Source organism: Pan troglodytes, chromosome 6, assembly GCF_028858775.2.
Source record: "Pan troglodytes isolate AG18354 chromosome 6, NHGRI_mPanTro3-v2.0_pri, whole genome shotgun sequence".
NCBI lineage: Eukaryota > Metazoa > Chordata > Mammalia > Primates > Hominidae > Pan > Pan troglodytes.
The window spans coordinates 145,772,266-145,791,237 of record NC_072404.2 but is presented as its reverse complement, the minus strand read 5'-3'; the positions used below and the strand labels follow the sequence as shown (position 1 = coordinate 145,791,237).

General features: G+C 39.0%; 1 protein-coding gene across 8 annotated transcripts in view; it reads left to right on the top strand.

Annotated features, from left to right (window-relative positions):
• Positions 1-18,972, top strand: part of CEP41 (centrosomal protein 41) — a 42,817-nt gene that overhangs the window by 12,191 nt on the left and 11,654 nt on the right. For 6 of the 8 annotated variants that reach the window (XM_016958159.3, XM_001157373.7, XM_001157312.7 and 3 more), the window contains 4 exons: positions 1,496-1,559; positions 12,511-12,558; positions 17,225-17,286; positions 18,278-18,347. In XM_016958159.3, the coding sequence (XP_016813648.1) occupies positions 1,496-1,559; positions 12,511-12,558; positions 17,225-17,286; positions 18,278-18,347 (244 nt within the window). Of the gene's footprint in view, positions 1-606; positions 724-1,495; positions 1,560-7,503; positions 10,494-12,510; positions 12,559-17,224; positions 17,287-18,277; positions 18,348-18,972 lie in introns of those variants that run through there. The other 2 variants (XM_054687705.2, XM_063815596.1) reach the window with 2 other exon arrangements.

Sequence of the window (18,972 nt, the reverse complement as noted above, 5' to 3'; positions counted from 1 at the left end):
GACTTTCATACCTGCAGGCCAGAAAAAGGCCTGAGCAAAAAGTGCTATTTCATAATGTCTTTGTTCATTAGCTTCTCCTCACTTAATGGCTTTCACAATCGCCACTCTAATTTAATGTGGGTTAATGTCTTATGCTTGGATTCAAAGAGTTAACTACCAGACAGCAGCACAAAGGAGACCTGACATATGCATTTTTGCTGACCCTAAACTTGAGCTGAGCCCCAGGTGAGCCTCAGCTGCCATGAGAGCAGATGCCATGGTCGACATCCCTGGAGCTACAGACTCTGGGGAGCAGCGGGAGCCTGCCCACCTGGGGCCTGGCCTGCCCACATCTGGAGCACTGTGCTTAGGGCTGGATCCCTGCAGGGGAGAGATGGATAAAATCTCAGGGGTGTCCAGAGGAAATGGCCTAGAAACCATCATAAAGAAAGTGAAATGGAAGAGGGTCAGGACAACTGCCTTTGGTCATCTTAACAGATTTCTTGAGGCAGAGGCAGATGACTTACAGTGGGTTGCAACAATGGACTGAATGAAAATTGGAAAGACTGATTTGGGCTCAATGTAAGAATTAATTAATTTATTTATTTATTTATTTATTTGAGACAGAGTCTCACTCTGTCACCCAGGCTGGAGTGCAGTGGCACGATCTCGGCTCACCGCAACCTCCGCCTCCTGGGGTCAAGTGATTCTTCTGCCTCAGCCTCCCAAGTAGCGAGAGTATAGGTACGCATCACCATGCCCAGCTAATTTTTGTATTTTTAGTAGAGAAGGGGTTTCACCATGTTGGCCAGAATGGTCTCTATCTCCTGACCTTGTGATCCACCTGCCTCGGCCTCCCAAAGTGCTGGGATTACAGGTGTGAGCCACCGAGCCTGGCCAAAAAGTAATTTTTTAGGCAGCTTTTTTTTTTTTTTCTTATCAGGTAGTGTGCTGAGATGAGTTTGATGAAATATGGAAGTGTTCTGACAGAAACAAGATAAATATATTCAGCTATGGAAATGCTGTTGAAAAGAATCCTATATTGAAAAGGCAATTGGACCTCTAGAGCTCATTCCATCTTTTTTTTATTTTTTATTTTTATTTTTGAGTCAGAGTCTCTCTCTGTCACCCAGGCTGGAGTGCAGTGGCATAATCTCACCTCACCTCGCTGGAGCCTCTGCCTCCCGGGATCAAGCGATTCTCCTGCCTCGGTCTCCCGAGTAGCTGGGATTACAGGCGCCCATCACCGTGCCTGGCTAATTTTTGTATTTTTAGTAGAGATGGGGTTTCACCATGTTGGTCAGGCTGACCTCGAACTCCTGACCTTAGGTGATCCGCCCACCTCAGCCTCCTAAAGTGCTAGGATTACAGGCGTGAGCCACCATGCCCGGCACCATCTTTAATTTCTAAGAAATTTTAGCATTTTTTTTCCATTTTTAAAGTATCTGACTCCTGACTTTACCTTATCCTTATCCTTACATTAACCCAATTAATTGTGAATTTCTTTATTTTTTAGTATCTGATGAAAAGGATACCACAGAACCCAAGATACCAGCATATCAAATCAAGACTGGACACTGGTGAGTAAAGATTAGAAAATTAGAATTAAAAAAAATCTAATAGCTAATTATTGACAGAAAGCAACCCCACATATCTGGTATAAATCACAGCTAAAAGTTTCTCACTGTTTTGCCTGATGTCTTTCTCGGCTCAGGATTTATCCTTGAAAGATGTTTTTCAGATTATCAGTAAAAATTCATATTTACATAATTTAGCTTATTATTCCTTACCACATAAGAAATAATATAAACTGAGAAAATGAAATTCCAGAAATCAAAACCATTGTTCAGTAAGTTTCAGGGCTGAAGCTAAATAAATATCAGGAGGTCAGCCTCTATTTTGGAATACCTTAAGCATATTCCTTTAAACTGGCAGTAATGGATTAGACACATGCATATTTGTTCAATGCAGTGTTTGCAAAGTGCTGACCATATGGCAAGTTATGGACCATGAGAGATGTAAAGCTGAGTATGAATTGTGTTTTTTTTTTAGTTAAAGAGTTTAGATTCAAGCGGAGGCAGACAGACTTGAATGAGTAACTGAAATACCAGTCAGAATTTAATTAGTGCTGCAGTGCAGGTAAAATGAACTGCTTATTTCCACGCTGTTCCCATTTTTCAGTGTTGTGATAAAGACTGCTGCCCAGACCCTAGTGGATTTTCAGTCTTGTGAGGTTTTGGTTGGTTGTTTTTGTTTTTTTTCAACCTTTTAAAGCCTGCTGTGGAAAATTCACGTGATTAAAATGGTTTCGCTAGTGGATTGGGGTACTGTATGCCTTTAGCAATACCGAATTTCCCACTAGTAACCTCAAGACAATTGAGAAAAGCAAATGACGATGTTGACTTTGTTTAAATCATTTTGTTTATTTTGTTTCTGTTTCTCCAGTCTCCTTCAAAAAATCATTATCTTCCATTATGCATGTTTCTTCATATAAAATAGACTTAAATTCAGTGTTTTAAATTCACCTCATTTGCAGATGCTATTTCTTGGTACCCGTCATTCAGACATTTCCATGCCGTACAGATATTTATCCTTGCAAATATCCCGCTTGATGGGCAGGTGAAAATATTATCTCTGTCTTAGAAGAGGAAATTGTGGCACGGGGATTTTGTGATTTATTCGGAGTTCAATAAAGGAGAGAGAACTAGGATTATATACAGGATGAGGAAGTCAATATTGGAGATCTGGTGCCAAGTCTGGTGTACTGTTTCTTAGGCCGTACTGTTCCTGTATTTCCCCCAAGCCTTGTTTCTTCTGCCACAAAAACCCTCAGCTCTTTCATCTCTACCCATCTAACCCCTAATTGCAACTGTGATCCACCCTTCTGAAGTAAGTGATTCTGTGAGGTAAGCACCTAGATTTAAAATGCTGTATTTTTTCTGAGGAGTCTAGATATTATTTTACAGACTACTATAAAGGAAGGAATTTCTTTTGGAATCTGTATACTTTCTTATAATTAAAACTTTAAGAGCTGAGGTTTATTTCAGATATATAGATTTGTCTATGCCTTCATAGTTTGTTTGTTTTTTTTCCTCCTGGAAATTAAACTGGGATTTGTGAAGGACAGCTCCCTTCTTCCTCTTTAATTTCTCAATTCATAACCAAAATTTGACTCAATAATGGTGCCTAAGATTAATTTCATTTTTTTGATATTGAGATAAAAGTATATCTGCTTTTTACAATACATATTAAATACATATGTCCTTTTATATCCAGAGATTTTTAAACTGGCTTTTTTGTTAAACTTTTAATTTTAACATAATTGTAGATACGTATATATTTTGTAGACAATAATGCAGAGAGATTCCATGTACGCTTTACCCAGTTTCCCATAGAGGTAACATTTTGCAAAACTATAATGCACTATCACAACTGTGATATTGACATTTGATACATACAGTCAAGATACAGAACGTTTCCATCACCACACGGATTCCTTATGTTGCCCTTTTATAGCCACATCCACTTTCTACTCCCACCCCTTAGCCCCTGCGATCACCAGTCTGTTCTACATTGCTGTAATTTTGTCATTTCACAAATGCGTATAAATGGAATCATACAGTATGCAACCTTTTGGATTGGCTTTTTCACTTAGCATAATTTTCTGGATATTCATCCAGGTTGTTGCATATATCAGTAATTTGTTCCATTTTATTAATGGCTGGTATTCCATGATACGAAGGTACCAAGTTTAACCATTCACCTGTTGAAGGACATCAGGGTTGTTTCCACTTTTTGGCTATTAAAGTATAAGTGCTATCACTTATGCACATATTTTTGTTTGAACCTAAATCTTCATTTCTCTGGGATAAGTGCTCAGGAGTACAACTGCTGGTCACAATGTAGTTGCCCATGTAGTTTTTAAAGAAAATGCCAAGCTGTTTTTTAAAGTGACTGTACCATTTTACATTCCCACCAGCAATGGATGAATGATTCATTTTCTCCACATCCTTGTCAGCATTTGGTGTTGTCACCAGCTTTTATTTTGGCCATTCTGATAGCTGTGTGGTGGCATATATCATTGCAGTTTTGTTTTGGTTTGGTTTGTTTTTTGAGACAGAGTCTTATCCCGTCACCCAGGCTGGAGTGCAGTGGCATGATCTTGGCTCGCTGCAACCTCTGCCTCCCAGGTTCAAGCGATTCTCCTGCCTTAGCCTTGCAAGTAGCTGGAATTACGGGTGCACACCACCATGCCTGGCTAATTTTTGTATTTTTAGTAGAGATGGGGTTTTGTCATGTTGGCTAGGCTTGTCTCAAACTCCTGCCTCAAGTGATCCACCCGCCTTGGCTGGGATTACAGGCATGAGCCACCGCACCCAGCCCATTGCAGTTTTAATTTGCATTTTCCTGTGGTAATAGTGAACATCTTTTCATGTGCTTGTTTGTTTTCTGTATATACCTTCTTTGGTGAAATACCTGTTCATATCTTTTGCCTATGTTCTAATTCGTTTGTTTGCTTTTTTACTGTTGAATTTTGAGAGCTCCTTATACATTCTAGCTACTGATCCTTTGTCAGATATATGGTTTGCAAATATTTTTTCCTAGTTCATAACTTGTCTTTTCATCCTCTTAACAGGGTCTTTGGAAGAACAAAAGTTTTTAATTTTGATGAGGTCCATTTTATCAGCTTTTCCTTTTATGGATCATTATTTTGTTGTCTAGTCTAAAAAGTCTTTGCCTGGCCTCGATCCCAATGATTTTTTTTTCTACCGTGATTTTTTTTCTAAAAGTTTTATATATAAGTTCATGATAAACTTTGAGGTAATTTTTATATAAGAGATGTGACTCACATCAAGACTAAGTTTTTGCTTACGGATATTCAATTGATCTGGTGCCATTTGTTAAAAAGGTTACCTTTTCTCTATTTAATTTCGTGTTCATCCTTGTCAAAAATCAGTTGGGCCTATTTACGTGGGTCTATTTCTGGGTTCTCTATTCTGATCCCATGATCCATTGTGTCTGCCTTCTGCCAATATCCTAATATTGATTACTATAGCTGTATAGTAAATTGGATACTTAAAATTGGTTAAACTGACTATGCCCACTTTCTTTTTTTTTTTTTTTTTTTTTTTGAGACAGGGTCTTACTCTGTAGTCCAGGCTGGAGTGCAGTGCTGTGATCTTGGCCCACTGTAACCTCCACTTCCTGGGCTCAAGCAGTTCTCCCACCTCAGCCTCCCAAGTAGCTGGGACCACAGGCGGGCGCCACCATGCCCGGCTAATATTTTTGTATTTTTTGGTAGAGACGAGGTTCTACCATGTTGGCCAGGCTGGTCATGAACGCCTGACCTCAAGTGATCCACCTGCCTCGGCCTCCCAAACTGCTGAAATTACAGGCATGAGCTACAGTGCCCAGCCTTTCTTTTTCTTTATACAGTTATTTTAGCTATTTTAATTCCCTTGCCTTTCCATATGAATTTTAGAATAATCATATTTACATTTACTTTTTAAACGCTGTGATTTTTATAGGAGTTGCATTAAGCCTGTTTGTTAACATGGGGAGAATTGACATATTTACTATGTTGAGTAACCACTAATCTACTTTCTCTATCTATGGATTTGGCTATTCTGAACATTTCGTGTAGATGCAATCATACAGTATGTAGCCTTTTATGTCTGGCTTCTTTCACTTAGTGAAATGTTTTCAAGATTCATCTATGCTGTAGTATGTGTCGGTTCTTCATTCCTTTTTATTGCCAAATAATCTTCTGTTGTATAGCTATTCCACATTTTGTTTACCCACTCATCAGTTGATGGACATTTGGGTTGTTTACACTTACTGGACATAGTGCTGCTAAGAACATCAGTGTACAAATTTATGTGTGAACATGTGTTTTTAATTCTCTTGGGCATATACCTAGGACTTGAATTGCTTTTCATATGGTAACTGTATGTCTAATTTTTTGAGGAACTGCCAAACTGTTTTCCACAGCAGCCACACCACTTCACATTCCCAGCAGCAATGTAGGAGGGCTCTATTTTCTCCACATCATCACCAATGCTTGTTATTGTTCATCGTTTTGATTACCATCTTTGTGGGCATGAAGTGGTATATTATTATGGCTTTGATTTGCATGTTCCTAATGACTGATAATGTTTGAGCACCTTTTTATGTGCTTTTTGGCATTTGTATATCTCTTATGGAGAAATGTCTATTCAAATCATTTGCCCATATTTATGTTGGGTTATTTTTCTTCTTATTTGTTGAGTTATAAAAGTTCTTTTGGCTGGGCGCAGTGGCTCACACCTGTAATCCCAGCACTTTGGGAGGCCGAGGCAGGTGGATTGCCTTAGCTCAGGAGTTCAAGACTAGCCTGGGCAATACGGTGAAACCCTGTCTCCACTAAAATACAAAAAAATTAGCCAGGCGTGGCAGCATGCACCTGTAGTCCCAGCTACTTGGGAATCCGAGGCAGGAGAATCGCTTGAACCCAGGAGGCGGGGGTTGCAGTGAGCCAAGAAGGCACCACTGCACTCCAGCCTGGGTGACAGAGCGAGACTCCGTCTCCAAAAAATAAAAATAAAAAAAGAGTTGTTTTATATATTCTGGATACTAGAGTCTTGTCAGAAATATGATTTGCAAATATTTTCTCCCATTCTGTGGGTTGTCGAGGGTTTTCTTTTTCTTAGCTGGAGGAGTAGCTAAGTACATCTACCCCATCTTTCTGGAAGCAGAAGTCTCCCAAACTAGTCTTGTAAAGCTTTTGGAAGGGCCAAAGTGTGTTTCATTGCTTAAAACTCACAGTATTTTAAAGTCAGTGTGGGAGAGAAATCTTATTCTAGTGTTCGATTTTTTTTGTTGTTTCAAATTTAGAAATTATTCTAAAGTCAGTTTAGGGGAGAGATTTTTATTTTAATGCTTATATTTCTGTGCATTTTTGTGACTTACCTCCCTGTGTATTCAGAAAAAGTTTTCTACCTGGTGTGCAGCAGCCTATGCATTATGTGCCAAGGTACAGATCCCTGCAGCCCTTTAGCCAACAGGGCCTGGATCAACCCAAACCCAGCATTGTATCCACATTTTATCATTGTATGTGTATCATGAGGTGAAAAGGGTGAGGAGTTAAGAAAACAGAAAAGGGACCTTATAGCCCAAGTAAGAGTACAGAGTTTCTACCTGTGGTTTGTTTTTAAGCTCTGCAGTCAGAGCATTGGAAATAGGCACAGGAATGAGTGAGCATTTCTCATTTTTAGGCTAAATAGATGGGTCTTTCATCTTTTCTTACCAAACAGCAAGCAATTCAGAGTAATCACAAGAAATCAAGAATTTCGTGATATCTCCTGTCTTCACCCAAATCACATTCTACTGAGTTCTTCAAAGACTGCTATCTTCCTCCTAGTTAAAGATTATTTTTTGTTTTTATACCTCTGGCTCTGCTTCTCATATGAACTCAAACACTGAGAGCAGCCATGGCTAGAAATCTCAGAATTATTTTGAACTTCAAATATTTCTTTTGTTCCATAGGTGCCTGTGTGTATCTTACCAGCTCCCCAGCACTGCCAGACTGTGCCATGAATGGATTATGCTTCTGATGAAATCCCTGGCTGCGTTTTGTTCAGTCACCACCGCAGGGTTCTTGTATATTCTCAAGCACCCTCTCTGGGTTTCTGTTTTGCAGCACTGCAGGCTGATTAAGGGACACTTTCCAAACCACAGGGCTCTCCCTTTATTAGTCCCCACAGTCTTTCATTGGCTGCATTGTCCTCCCATTTCTATCTATATTCAATCTAATTTCCAATTTCTTTAGCTTTCTGAAATTCTGTAGGCTTTCTCCACTCAGTCTTTTCTAGCCTTATTTTTGTCTTTTAAAAATTCACCTTCCTTTTATTATCTCTAGACAAACTATTCATTCCCTCTTTTCTTCTTTAGGCTTTACTTTTCCTGAATATTTGCTAATAGCCTTGACTGTAAGCATCAAACTCATTATAGACTAGGTACTCTTCATTTTTATTTGTTGTTTAATTCTGTTTCTTCCGTCAAAGGAAGAAATATATGTGAAAGGCTTTTATAAACCAGAAAGCACTATACACACATATCACTTATTGAGGTTAACAAAGGACCACTGTGCCTCTTTTCATGCTTTCTGCTCTTCCGAGCCAAGAGAACTTCTCCATAGAGGAGGGAAATATTGAAGAAAAATAAAGCCATGGAGTTGTCTCTTAGCAACTGAGTTCGTGCCTTATAAATCTCATCTACTTTAGATTACTGCTGCACAAAATCACTTGCTTTTCTTATTGGCTCAGTATAAATAATGTTATTAAATTATAGGAAAACAATGGAAAAAATCTAATGAATGACTCATTCACTCAATCAGTTGCACTCTGTTTGCACAGCACTGTTGCTATAGTCGGGTTGTTTCTTCCTCTTGATTCTAATTGTAAAGTTTTGTTATATATCTTTTATCACAACTTTAGTTGTAAGTAAACAAAGTAGAAGCTAAATGCTACCTTATACATTTATAGGTTGCTTAAGTCGTGAAGCAATATGAGTCATATATGTAGCACATAACATATACTGTATATAAGTCAAGTTGTACATAGTTTAAAGAAAATCAGGTGTGCAGAAACTCAGACCAAATTGGGAAGTATTTGCATTATAAAATAACTCATTATAAGGATTTTTCAGATAGTAGATCTCCATAGTAAATTTCATTCAGCAAATATATATTTTTCCTATTTATTTATTTATTTATTTATTTATTTATTTATTTATTGAGATGAAGTCTCGCTCTGTTGCCCAAGCTGGAGTGCAGTGGCGTGATCTCGGCTCACTGCAACCTCTGCCTCCCAGGTTCAAGCGATTCTTCTGCCTCAGCCTCCTGAGTAGCTGGGACTACAGGTGTGCACCACCATGCCTGGCTAATTTTTATATTTTTAGTAGAGACGGGGTTTTACTATGTTGGTCAGGCTGGTCTCGAACTCCTGACCTTGTGATCCTCCCGCCTCGGCCTCCCAAAGTGCTGGGATTACAGGCGTGAGCCAGTGTGCCAGGTCTAGTTATTTATTTATTTATTGTAGAGATGGGCTGTCACTGTGTTGGCCAGGGTGGTCTTGAACTCCTGGCCTCGAGCAATCCTTCCACCTCAGTCTCCCAAAGTGCTGGGATTACAGGTGTGAGCTATCACACCTGGCCTTTTTTTTTTTTTTTTTTTTGAGATAGAGTCTCACTCTGTCACCCGCATTGTAGTGCAGTGGCACATTCTTGCTCACTGCAACCTCCCCTTCCTGGGCTCAGGGGATCCTCCTACCTCAGCCTCTCAAGTAGCTGGGACTACAGGGATGTGCCACCATGCCTGGCTAGTTTGTGTGTATGTGTGTGTTTTGTAGAGACGAGGTCTCACTATTTTGCCCAGGCTGGTCCAGAACTCCTGGGCTCAAGCAATCCTGCCTCCTCAGCCTCCCAGTGTGCTGGGATTGCAGGCATGATCCAGTGCACCTGACCATCATTCAGCAAGTATTTTTGAGTGTCTCCTATGCTAGACAATGGAAGGGATAAAGATTATGCATACGTGTGTGTGTGTGTGTGTGTGTGTGTGTACGTGCCCATAAATAGTCCTTGGCTTTCTGTCTAGTAAGGTAGGTAAGACAATACAGTGATAAATGCCTTGTGAGTTGTAAGCCGAGTGCTATAGAGGCTCAGAGGAGGGAAAGATCACTTCCTGCTGAGTGAGCTCTTACGAGTATGTGGCAAGGTGATACGTTAGAGAATGCAAGACTAAGAGTTTGTCAAGTTAAGTAATTAAGGCAACATTAAGAGGTAGTGAGTTGGTGTCCAGTGCTAGAGCAAGGAGTTTCAGCTTTAGTTAGGAAGCAATGGGGAGCCACTGACTTTTTTTTTCCCTTTTTGATCAAAAAGTCTTATCTGGGAAAATGTATCTGGCAGTAATGTGTAATTTCAATTTTTTTTTTAAAAAAATTGGTTCTTGGATAGTCTTTTAGGCTTCTTTTGTATGAAACAAAGCCATGTTTATAAATAAGTGAATTATGAAATGGATTCATTTCCAATCTTTTTAAAAGGTAGTCAGAAACTATCTTCAGATGCAATTAGATACAGTAAGATAGGCTGCATAGTTAAGATATAAGCAGTTTACAAAGTGGGATAAAAATGCTACTTTTCATACTTTCTCAAACCATTTTTAGGGGTATTTTTGTGTCAGCCATCCTGCTATCTCATTTGTCCAATTAAAGCAAGGAAGAAATCCTCCATTCTCCTTTTTTCCCCATTCTTGGATAGAATGAATGTCTATAGTGAAAAGAACTCATCAGTAGTCCTCTCAGATTTGGTCTGAATTTCACCAAATATTTGTATAATTGCAAAAAACTTGTTTCTCAGCCTTCTCCTTTAGGGGGAAAACAAATAGAGGGCATGATGGCCTACCTCCCTGCATTGTGGTGAGGGTCAGCTGATACAAGATAAATGTTAAGTGTAATTACCCTGAAATGTTTGTAATTAATGGAGAAATGAAGTGTAGACACTTTGTTAGTAGAAACCACTGTGGTTTGGAAATGCAGTGTTTCAATAATAAAGACTGGATAAATAAGGTTGTGGTTTGGAAATGCAGTGTTTCAATAATAAAGACTGGATAAATAAGGTTGGCTAGTGTTTTCCATTCTTCAGGGAATTTACAACACAAGATGATCCCCACCTCTCACTATTAAGGAAGTAGCATTTCCTACAAATTTACCTCATGATTAATTGTGTTTTTTTACAACAACACAACAAAAAAAGATGTGTTTTTCAGGAGGTTGGAAATGCGAATCCTGGCTTAGTTACTAACTTGCCATGCCACCAGACAAATCAGGTGTTCCTTTTTGTCCCTCATTTTCTGACTAGATTGCCTAAAGCTTCCCTAGCCGAAAGAAACTACCTGCCACGTCAATAACATGCAACTGTGGGTGACTCAGGGACATATAACCTAAAGCTACTGGGTAAAATATTTTAAGAATGAGACTTGGGAAGCTGAACAGCATACTGATTTGCCGTCTTCTTCCGCCATTGTATTGACCAGGCAAGTCCACGCCTGAGTTCAGAGTTGCAGTGGGCAGGAGAGATGTGTGTCCAGGAAGAAATTGTGGCTTCTGCTCTGAAGATCTGGTCACATCTCGGGTCAATTGCAGTTTGAAGAACCTAGGAAAGACTGTATTTGGTTCTAATCTTGGTGATATTTGGGCCTCTTCTAAGAGGTATTCAGTGTCTCTCTTGAGAAGGCTTAGGCCTTCCCGGCAGCCCTGACTGCCTTCATTTCTCTTGGAACTTCCAGGTCCAGGCCTACTCTGAATCCTCCTTTCTGGTCCTGGATACAGAGAGTGAATGTCTTAACACCAAAAAAAAGAAAAGAAAAGAAAAGAAAACAATGGTGGATTTTTATTCCATGATGAATTCATGGTAAAGATTTAATAATAGCCAATGAAATAAGTTGTTTTTTTGAAAATGTATTTTGGGTTTCAGAGCAAGGATTTTCTTTTTCTGCTTCTGACCCAAACATGAAGAAAAGTTCAGAATAGTCCTTGAAAATGTCAGTTCATGCTACTATTAATTGAAAGCATTTCTTTTATCTGATGTTGGGGCTGCATCTGACTAGATCCTCTCCAGGCTTAAAAAGTTAGGAGCACAGTTTTAGAAATGAGAAATTATTTTGAATATTTTCCTTTTGCCATACCTTTTAGGTGACAGAAAGAGCTTCCTGCGTTGAATTGAATCAAATCGAAGCATACCCAGTAAAATATAATAGCCCCTGGCTTGACAGCTAGAATTGAGTTGGAAACCAGAAGGTTCCTGGCTGAGTTTTTTAAGTCTGAAAACCTCCAAACCACCTTGGCCAGTACTAGTATTATAGAAACATACTATAAAACATGAGGGCTGGGGCCTCTCCGCAGTTTCAAGAATCTGCTGTTATTTCTCAGCACATCAAATCTATGGTGAATACTAGTGTGTAGACTGTGTAGTCTAGTTCAGACTGCAACGTGAGCATGAACGGTAGAAGAGTAAGTTCAGGAAAGAGAAGGAAACTGTGAAGACAAAGCTGAGAGGAGAGAGTTGCTTGGGTAACCACAAAGGCACATTTTAGACACTCAAAGAACACTGCCTCCTTTTTGCTCCTCTTCTGTGTATCTTCCCCACAAAAAGATCGTCAGCGGGGGCAGGGGAGATAAAAGGAGGAGGAAAGCCTAGACTTGAAAAACAAACTGATAGAAAATGATCATCTGTATCTCCTGGAACTTGTCAATGTTTTGGGGGTATGCATCCCAGCTTAAACACATTCTACCAAAACATTTCCCTCGGCTCTGCAACTTTTAATAACGCTGTATTATCCAAAAGATTTTACTGTGTGTGGCCTGTTTGCTGCTGTCCAGAATCCCCTAAGAACAGGATAGGAAAGCTTAGGGGATACTTTTCCTCCATTCTGTTTCCACAGTGTTACTCATTTGCTTCCATTTAAAGTATATCTAAAACCCCTTATTTTCTTTTTAGGTAACAGTATGACTAAATATACTGAGAAGCTCGAAGAGATTAAGAAAAGTAAGTAACACTCTTGATGGTTTGGGAGAGTGGAAGTCTATAGTTGTTCTATAAATTGGTTCTTAACTAACAATTGTGTTCCACAGCTGACAGGCACAGAGAGCTATGGATGGTCCGATAAGCCTAGCAGGTGCCTCAAGGGCTGTGGGAGATCCTGGGTGCTGTACTGGGCTGCTTCTCAGATTGTGGCCTGTAGGCCTAAATTCTGCCCTATTTCCATCCCGTAGGAGACATTAGTGTTGGCCTGCAGAGTCAGATCTGGTGGAATGAGCTCTGGTTAAGCTTCTAGTGTCATTGTACTGCAGTCTTCATGCCCTTCTTCAAGATATTTCATCTTTTCTCTCTTATTTTGTCTCTATTTGAGATAGGGGGTAATAATATCTTCCTTCAGAACATTCTTGTGTGTATAAATGAGAGGATTCATGGAAGACAGGGACGTGAGAACTTAGTGTTATGCATTATCAATTCGTTGCAGTCTGTTTTCTTTTAATTAAAAATCATATTTCATCTACATCCTTTTAAAAAACTTATCTGCAAAGATATGTTACCAGTCATTGAGTGCATTGCCCTTGCACAAAATCATAATTTTTCAGTCTGCATCCAAAACTGATGTAAAGTGTATACTTCAAGGCCAGAATTAAGGAAGAAGTAGAAACATCTATTTTCTAAGATGGATTTGCTCATATCTTGAATAAGAGAACCCAGTGCTAGGGGATATTTAGTTAATGGTGGTAAAGAGGTACTCTGATTGATCATAGTTCAGGACTTGGCTCTGGTAATGTACATCTTCTTGGAAGATAAAATTGCACATCCAGAATACATCAGAACATTTTCTTCTTTTACACAGCAGACCTTTTATTTGAAATCAAAGTTCCATTTGAATTGCTGCAATATTGGGAAACCCCAACCAATAGATGTGGACTCAGGAGCTGCTTTATGCTGTGTTTTCATTTGCCATGTTCAGCTATAAGGGCTAATGCTACAAACTTCTTAAAAATATGTAATGCCACAGTATCCTTCTCTTTTCTTCCTGAACATTTTATATTACATAAGTATATGTATTTTAAATATCTATATAAAATATATACTTTTAAACTCTGGAGAAAGATCGCATTTACTCACCTACACTTCATTGTTGCCATCCTTGACTCATCCAAGACAGGCAGAATCCAGCTGGCCTGCTTCTTTTTGGGTTTGTCGTCTCTGTCACCTCTCATCCATTTGCAGCTGAGTGTGAGTTCACATGTCCTCACTAGAAATTTGTCCCATAAAAATGTCCCATTCTGCCCAGGTTGCCATAACCTCACTTAAAACATTTCTTCAAAGTACGATGTGGTTTCTTTAATATCTAAACCTTACGTGGAGGTGATCTCCCAGAACAATACCCTTGGAACAGAGCCTTGAAAAATGCTTGCTTCACTTTCCCTCTGTAGGAGTGGAGGGCTTCCTTTTAGTAGAGCAGGAGATTCCTGTTACCCCATTTCACACACTTTGTGCTGATTCCCTGACAGAATTGCTTTAGATTCTGGTTTGGCATCTACATTTTAGAAGATATTTCCTTCTCTTTCCCCATTTTCTGTTGTAAGTATTATTTGGGGTTGAAAGGGAGGAGAATATTCCCTTGTTTCTTGATACCCTAGACCCATCACTTTACTCAGATTACCTTAGATGCCATTTCTTTCTGTGAAACCACAAACCTTGTTCTGTTACTTCCTTTGATTTGTCTTCCACTGTGAACCCAACTTCCCTTTGCTAATAATGCATTTCAACAGAACCCTGAAAATGCAGAAATCCTTTGTAATCTGAATATTCTTTCAACTCTACCTGGGGAAAATAGACACTCTATGTCTATTGACAATTTACAAAGCCCATTCTTGGTTTCTGGTGGTTAGATGACACTAGTTGGACCCAGTGTGAAACATCCTAGATAGTCAGGTCTCTGTCCTTCCAGTAACTCGAGAGAGACAGACTTAGAACCTAGACTTACTCGAGAAGCACACCTTGATAACATATCTGAAACTAGGATTGTCTTCAACACAGAGTTTGGGAGAAGACACATAGCAGAAGCTCCATTCTTAAAGCTCTGTTCGCTCTTGCGAGGACAGACTGACAGAGCCTTCCAAGTCATCCTTTTTATAAAAATTTAAACTTACTGTAGAACATCTAGTTTGATCTTTTATCTCTGAGTAATCATGTCAGAAAGTCCTACTGACGGCTGTCCTTCTAAACCAGAACCAGGTACGTGGAGTTCAGGTTCAAATATGTAGGGGGCTGCTAGTGCTTGTGCAGAAGACAGTAGAAATCCCAGTCTTTAGAATAAAGCAGTCTTTTTTTTGTTTGTTTAAATTAATCTCTGTTTAGTTAAAGGAGATTTTAAAGTATACATTTTATGCTTAGAAGCATTTTAAACCTTGTAACCATACCAAAAGAATATCAGTGGATAAATGTCACAGTGCAAACTACTTGAAAGCTGTTGGCTGTTTCCATTTGCTGATTTATTGTTGTTTTGATTTGCATAAACGACTTTTGGTGGGCAAGTTGGTGGCAATCAAAAGGAACACTGTAGTTATTTGGTTGTACTTTGTAAAGCCTCAGCTCGGCCTATTTGGGTCTGCATCCCGGCAGGTTTTAGAAGTTCCACTGCATATAGGTTTGTTACCTTGTTGTATCCAGAAGCAGCATCTCTAAGCATTTCCTAGAAGTAATGGTCTGTTATTAGCCAAATTGCTCTCTTTAAGACATTTTAGAACAGAGAAGTTTAATTCCCTATTTTTAAAAAGCCTTGATATATTTACAGAAGGCTAGTTTTTAAAGTAGTATCATTTCCTGACTCTGAGTCTTAAGGTCTGTGCTGGTTTTTGGAAAATTCATGAAAGTGATTAGTTACACCAGGTAAATAATCTTAAATACTTTTAATCCTTTCCTTTGTTGCTAGGAGTCTTGGTTTATGAGACATTTATGCTGTGAAGGCCATAGCAATTAACCAGCTAACCTTTAATAATTCTGAAATAATGAGGCAGCAGTTAAAGAGTCATGGGTACCAATATAAAAACCTAGGTGAGGAGGAAAGCATGAGGGCGGGCAGAGTTCAACACTGAAAACCATTCAGAATTTGACTGTCATCTTCAAAACAGTTTAAGGAAGCTAACCTTTAACACGTATCTATGGAACAGATAATAGATAAAGTGCAACCGGCTTAGTTTTTAATAACTGTTTAATGTGATGGGAAGAATTATTAACACAAGTGCAGAAGTACCTATATGTGAGTTACAGCTCAGAATTGTCAAGACAGCACTGAATAAATATTGATGTTTTAAGTTTTGTTTTTGTGACACAGTTTCACTCTCACCCAGGCTGGAATGTGGTAGTGCAATCTTGGCTCACTGCAATCTCCACCTCCCAGGTTCAATTGATTCTCATGCCTCAGCCTCTGGAGTAGTTGGGATTACAGGTGTGCACCACCATGCCCAACTAATTTTTGTATTATTAGTTGGGATTTGTATTATTAGTTGTATTTTGTATTATTAGTTGTATTATTAGTTGGAGTGTTGGGATTACAGGCATGAGCCACCAAACCTGGCCTAAGTTGGTTTTATTTTATTTTTTTAAATGGTGGGGCCGGACGCTTTGGCTCACGCCTGTAATCCCAGCACTTTGGGAGGTTGAGGTGGGTGGATCACTTGAGGCCAGGAGTTCGAAACCAGCCTGGCCAACATGGTGAAACCCCGTCTCTACTAAAATACACAAATTAGCCAGGCCTGGTGGTGGGCAACTGTAATCCCAGCTACTCGGGAGGCTGAAGCAGGAGAATCCCTCGAACCTGAGAGGCGGAGGTGGCAGAGAGCCGAGATCACACCACTGCACTCCAGCCTGGGCGACAGAGAAATAAAAATAAATAAAATAAAATGGTAGTAAACAACAAAAACAAGAACACATAACACCTACCATCGTAATGGTTTTTAAGTGTACAGGTCAGTGGCATTAAGTATTTTCATACTGTTGTACAACAGAACTGCAGAACTTTTTCATCTTGCGAAACTAAGTAGGTTAATTTTTATTGGAGTGAAGTTGGAGAGAAGCTGAGAGATGATCAGAACCAATCACAGCTGTGTGCCCAGCATACACTTAGAAATGTTGTCCTGTGGCTCCAACATAGTGTGTAATGGCAGGAATAATATTGCTTTCTTTTTAAGCTGGAATCAGAATAGTGGGGCATGAACGTCTCACCAGCTGTTTGAGCTGGGGCAGCTCAGCCTCTCTGAGTCTCTGTCCTCATTTGTAAAACACGGACATTTCTTCCCTGCTTTACTCTGAAAAGGATTTGAGGCGGCTTACAAAAATGCATGGAGTACAATGTGGTCGAAGTAGAGACAGCTTAGTTAAAGGAAAATGGTAGACTAATAAAATAAAGGCAAGGGGTAGTCACTAGACCAAAGGTAGCTTATAAATTCAACTTTAAGCTTCCTAATGACAAAGCAAAGGGAAACAAACTGAACAGATGATACTACTACCTGCCACACCTAATTTTGATGATATCATGAGGCTCAAATGAGATAATAGATGTAAAAGCATGTAAATAACTTGAAAGACCACGTCACTTGACAACTAGAAAGAATAGCTCTAAAAAAGCAAAATAGATAAATACTTGTCTTACCATATTTTTCAGATTATAGATACAAAAAAGATGAGCTTTTCAAGAGACTAAAAGTTACAACTTTTGCCCAGCTGGTAAGTTTCTTGATCTTTCCACTGCAGTAAAGACTGTCTAATTTGTGCCACTTTATGTATTTCTAAATTCAACTCTAGGGAAAGTTTGCAGAGGAGTTTCTTCTGATTCTTTGTATGTCGTTCAGCTATGGGAAGATTAATTGGTATGTGGTGTGTGTGTTCACATGAAGATGGTGAGAAATGTTTCTCTCTTCTTCGATAAGAATTCTATAAAGTAAATGTTTGCCCTACCTTTAATTCATTAAACTTGTGGTTAGGGGTTTTTTTCCTTATACATTTAACTTAATATTTAGAATCTAAAATTCTGGATCCTGGATTGTTTCAACGTTTTTCTCTGGAAACCAAGTGATTTCCCCTTTTCTTGGACTGATCTTTTCCAAATCATCCTGCCAGAGCTGTTTTGTTATTTTGGGCAAGTCACTTTCTTCTTTTATTTGAAAATTATGGAGAAGGTGTCTTTCCAGCTCCAAGAGTTCCACTGGCATAACTCAAGTTGAATCTTGGGTCTTGTGAGCTAAGTAAGTTGTGAAAAGTGCTTTAAAAATGAATACTGTATAGAAGTATAAAACACTGTAATCAGTATATTTGTTATTACATTTACTTCTTCATTGCGTGGATAATTGCTGATACCATTCTATGTTATGCTAGGTCAGTATTGCATTTTCAAGAAATAATGTGTAGTGCTTGGACCACGATATATACAGATGTGGTTTTAAACTCTTATTCATGTTTCTTGTCCTAAATTTTCCTCTTAGCATTCTAAGTTTATGTAGTGTTCTAAGTGTGCTTTTCTTCTGAAATGATCATCTGCAGTATATTACCAACACAAAAGGAAGGAGGCCTGAGATTCAGCGTTCAGTTGAGGACACTGACAGCTTCTTAAAACAAGAGATCTTTGATGTTTGTTGTTCCCTCGTCTTTTGTAAAAGACAAAATTGCGTCTGTTTAAAAACAAACAAACATCCACACATTTCATTCTTTTTTCTATCAGATCATCCAAGTTGCTTCCCTCTCTGATCAAACACTGGAAGTGACAGCTGAGGAGATTCAAAGGCTGGAAGGTAATGAGAATTGAGGGTGTGGGGAAAATAACAGGCTGACCATTTGACTGAAACACTCACCCTGTACACATTTGCTGTCTGTTCCCAGGGACTGGGACTTTGATGTGTCTATTTGTAATTAGATTGTTACTCTCAGGGAAATGCTACCTGATACTTTAGTTGTTAATTCTTATTTTAAAAAGCCATCTGGTTTTCTGACTCTAACACTTACAGTTTTAAATGTTTTAGATGTGTTTAATATACTAATTACTTTTTTCAACAAATATTTTTAGCATTCTTTGTACCTACACATTAAGTGCTATGAGACTGCAGAGATGAACAAAACACAGCTCTGCTTACATGAAATTGACAGTCACATGTGTGCATGTGCACACATGTATGTGTGTTGGGTGGGCTGAATAACAGTACCACAAAATTACTAAGGTGGCAGAATTTTAAAATGGAGGAATGGAAGGAAACCATCGTTTGTTGGCTGTATATTGCAAGGTGAATTCACATGAATTTTCTTACGTAAGCTTCTTAAAAACTCTGGAAGGAAGGTACACTTTACAGATGAGAGGCCCAAGCTGCAGAGGTTAAGCTGCCTCCTCAAAGTGATACAGCTAATAAGGAAGGGAACTGAGTT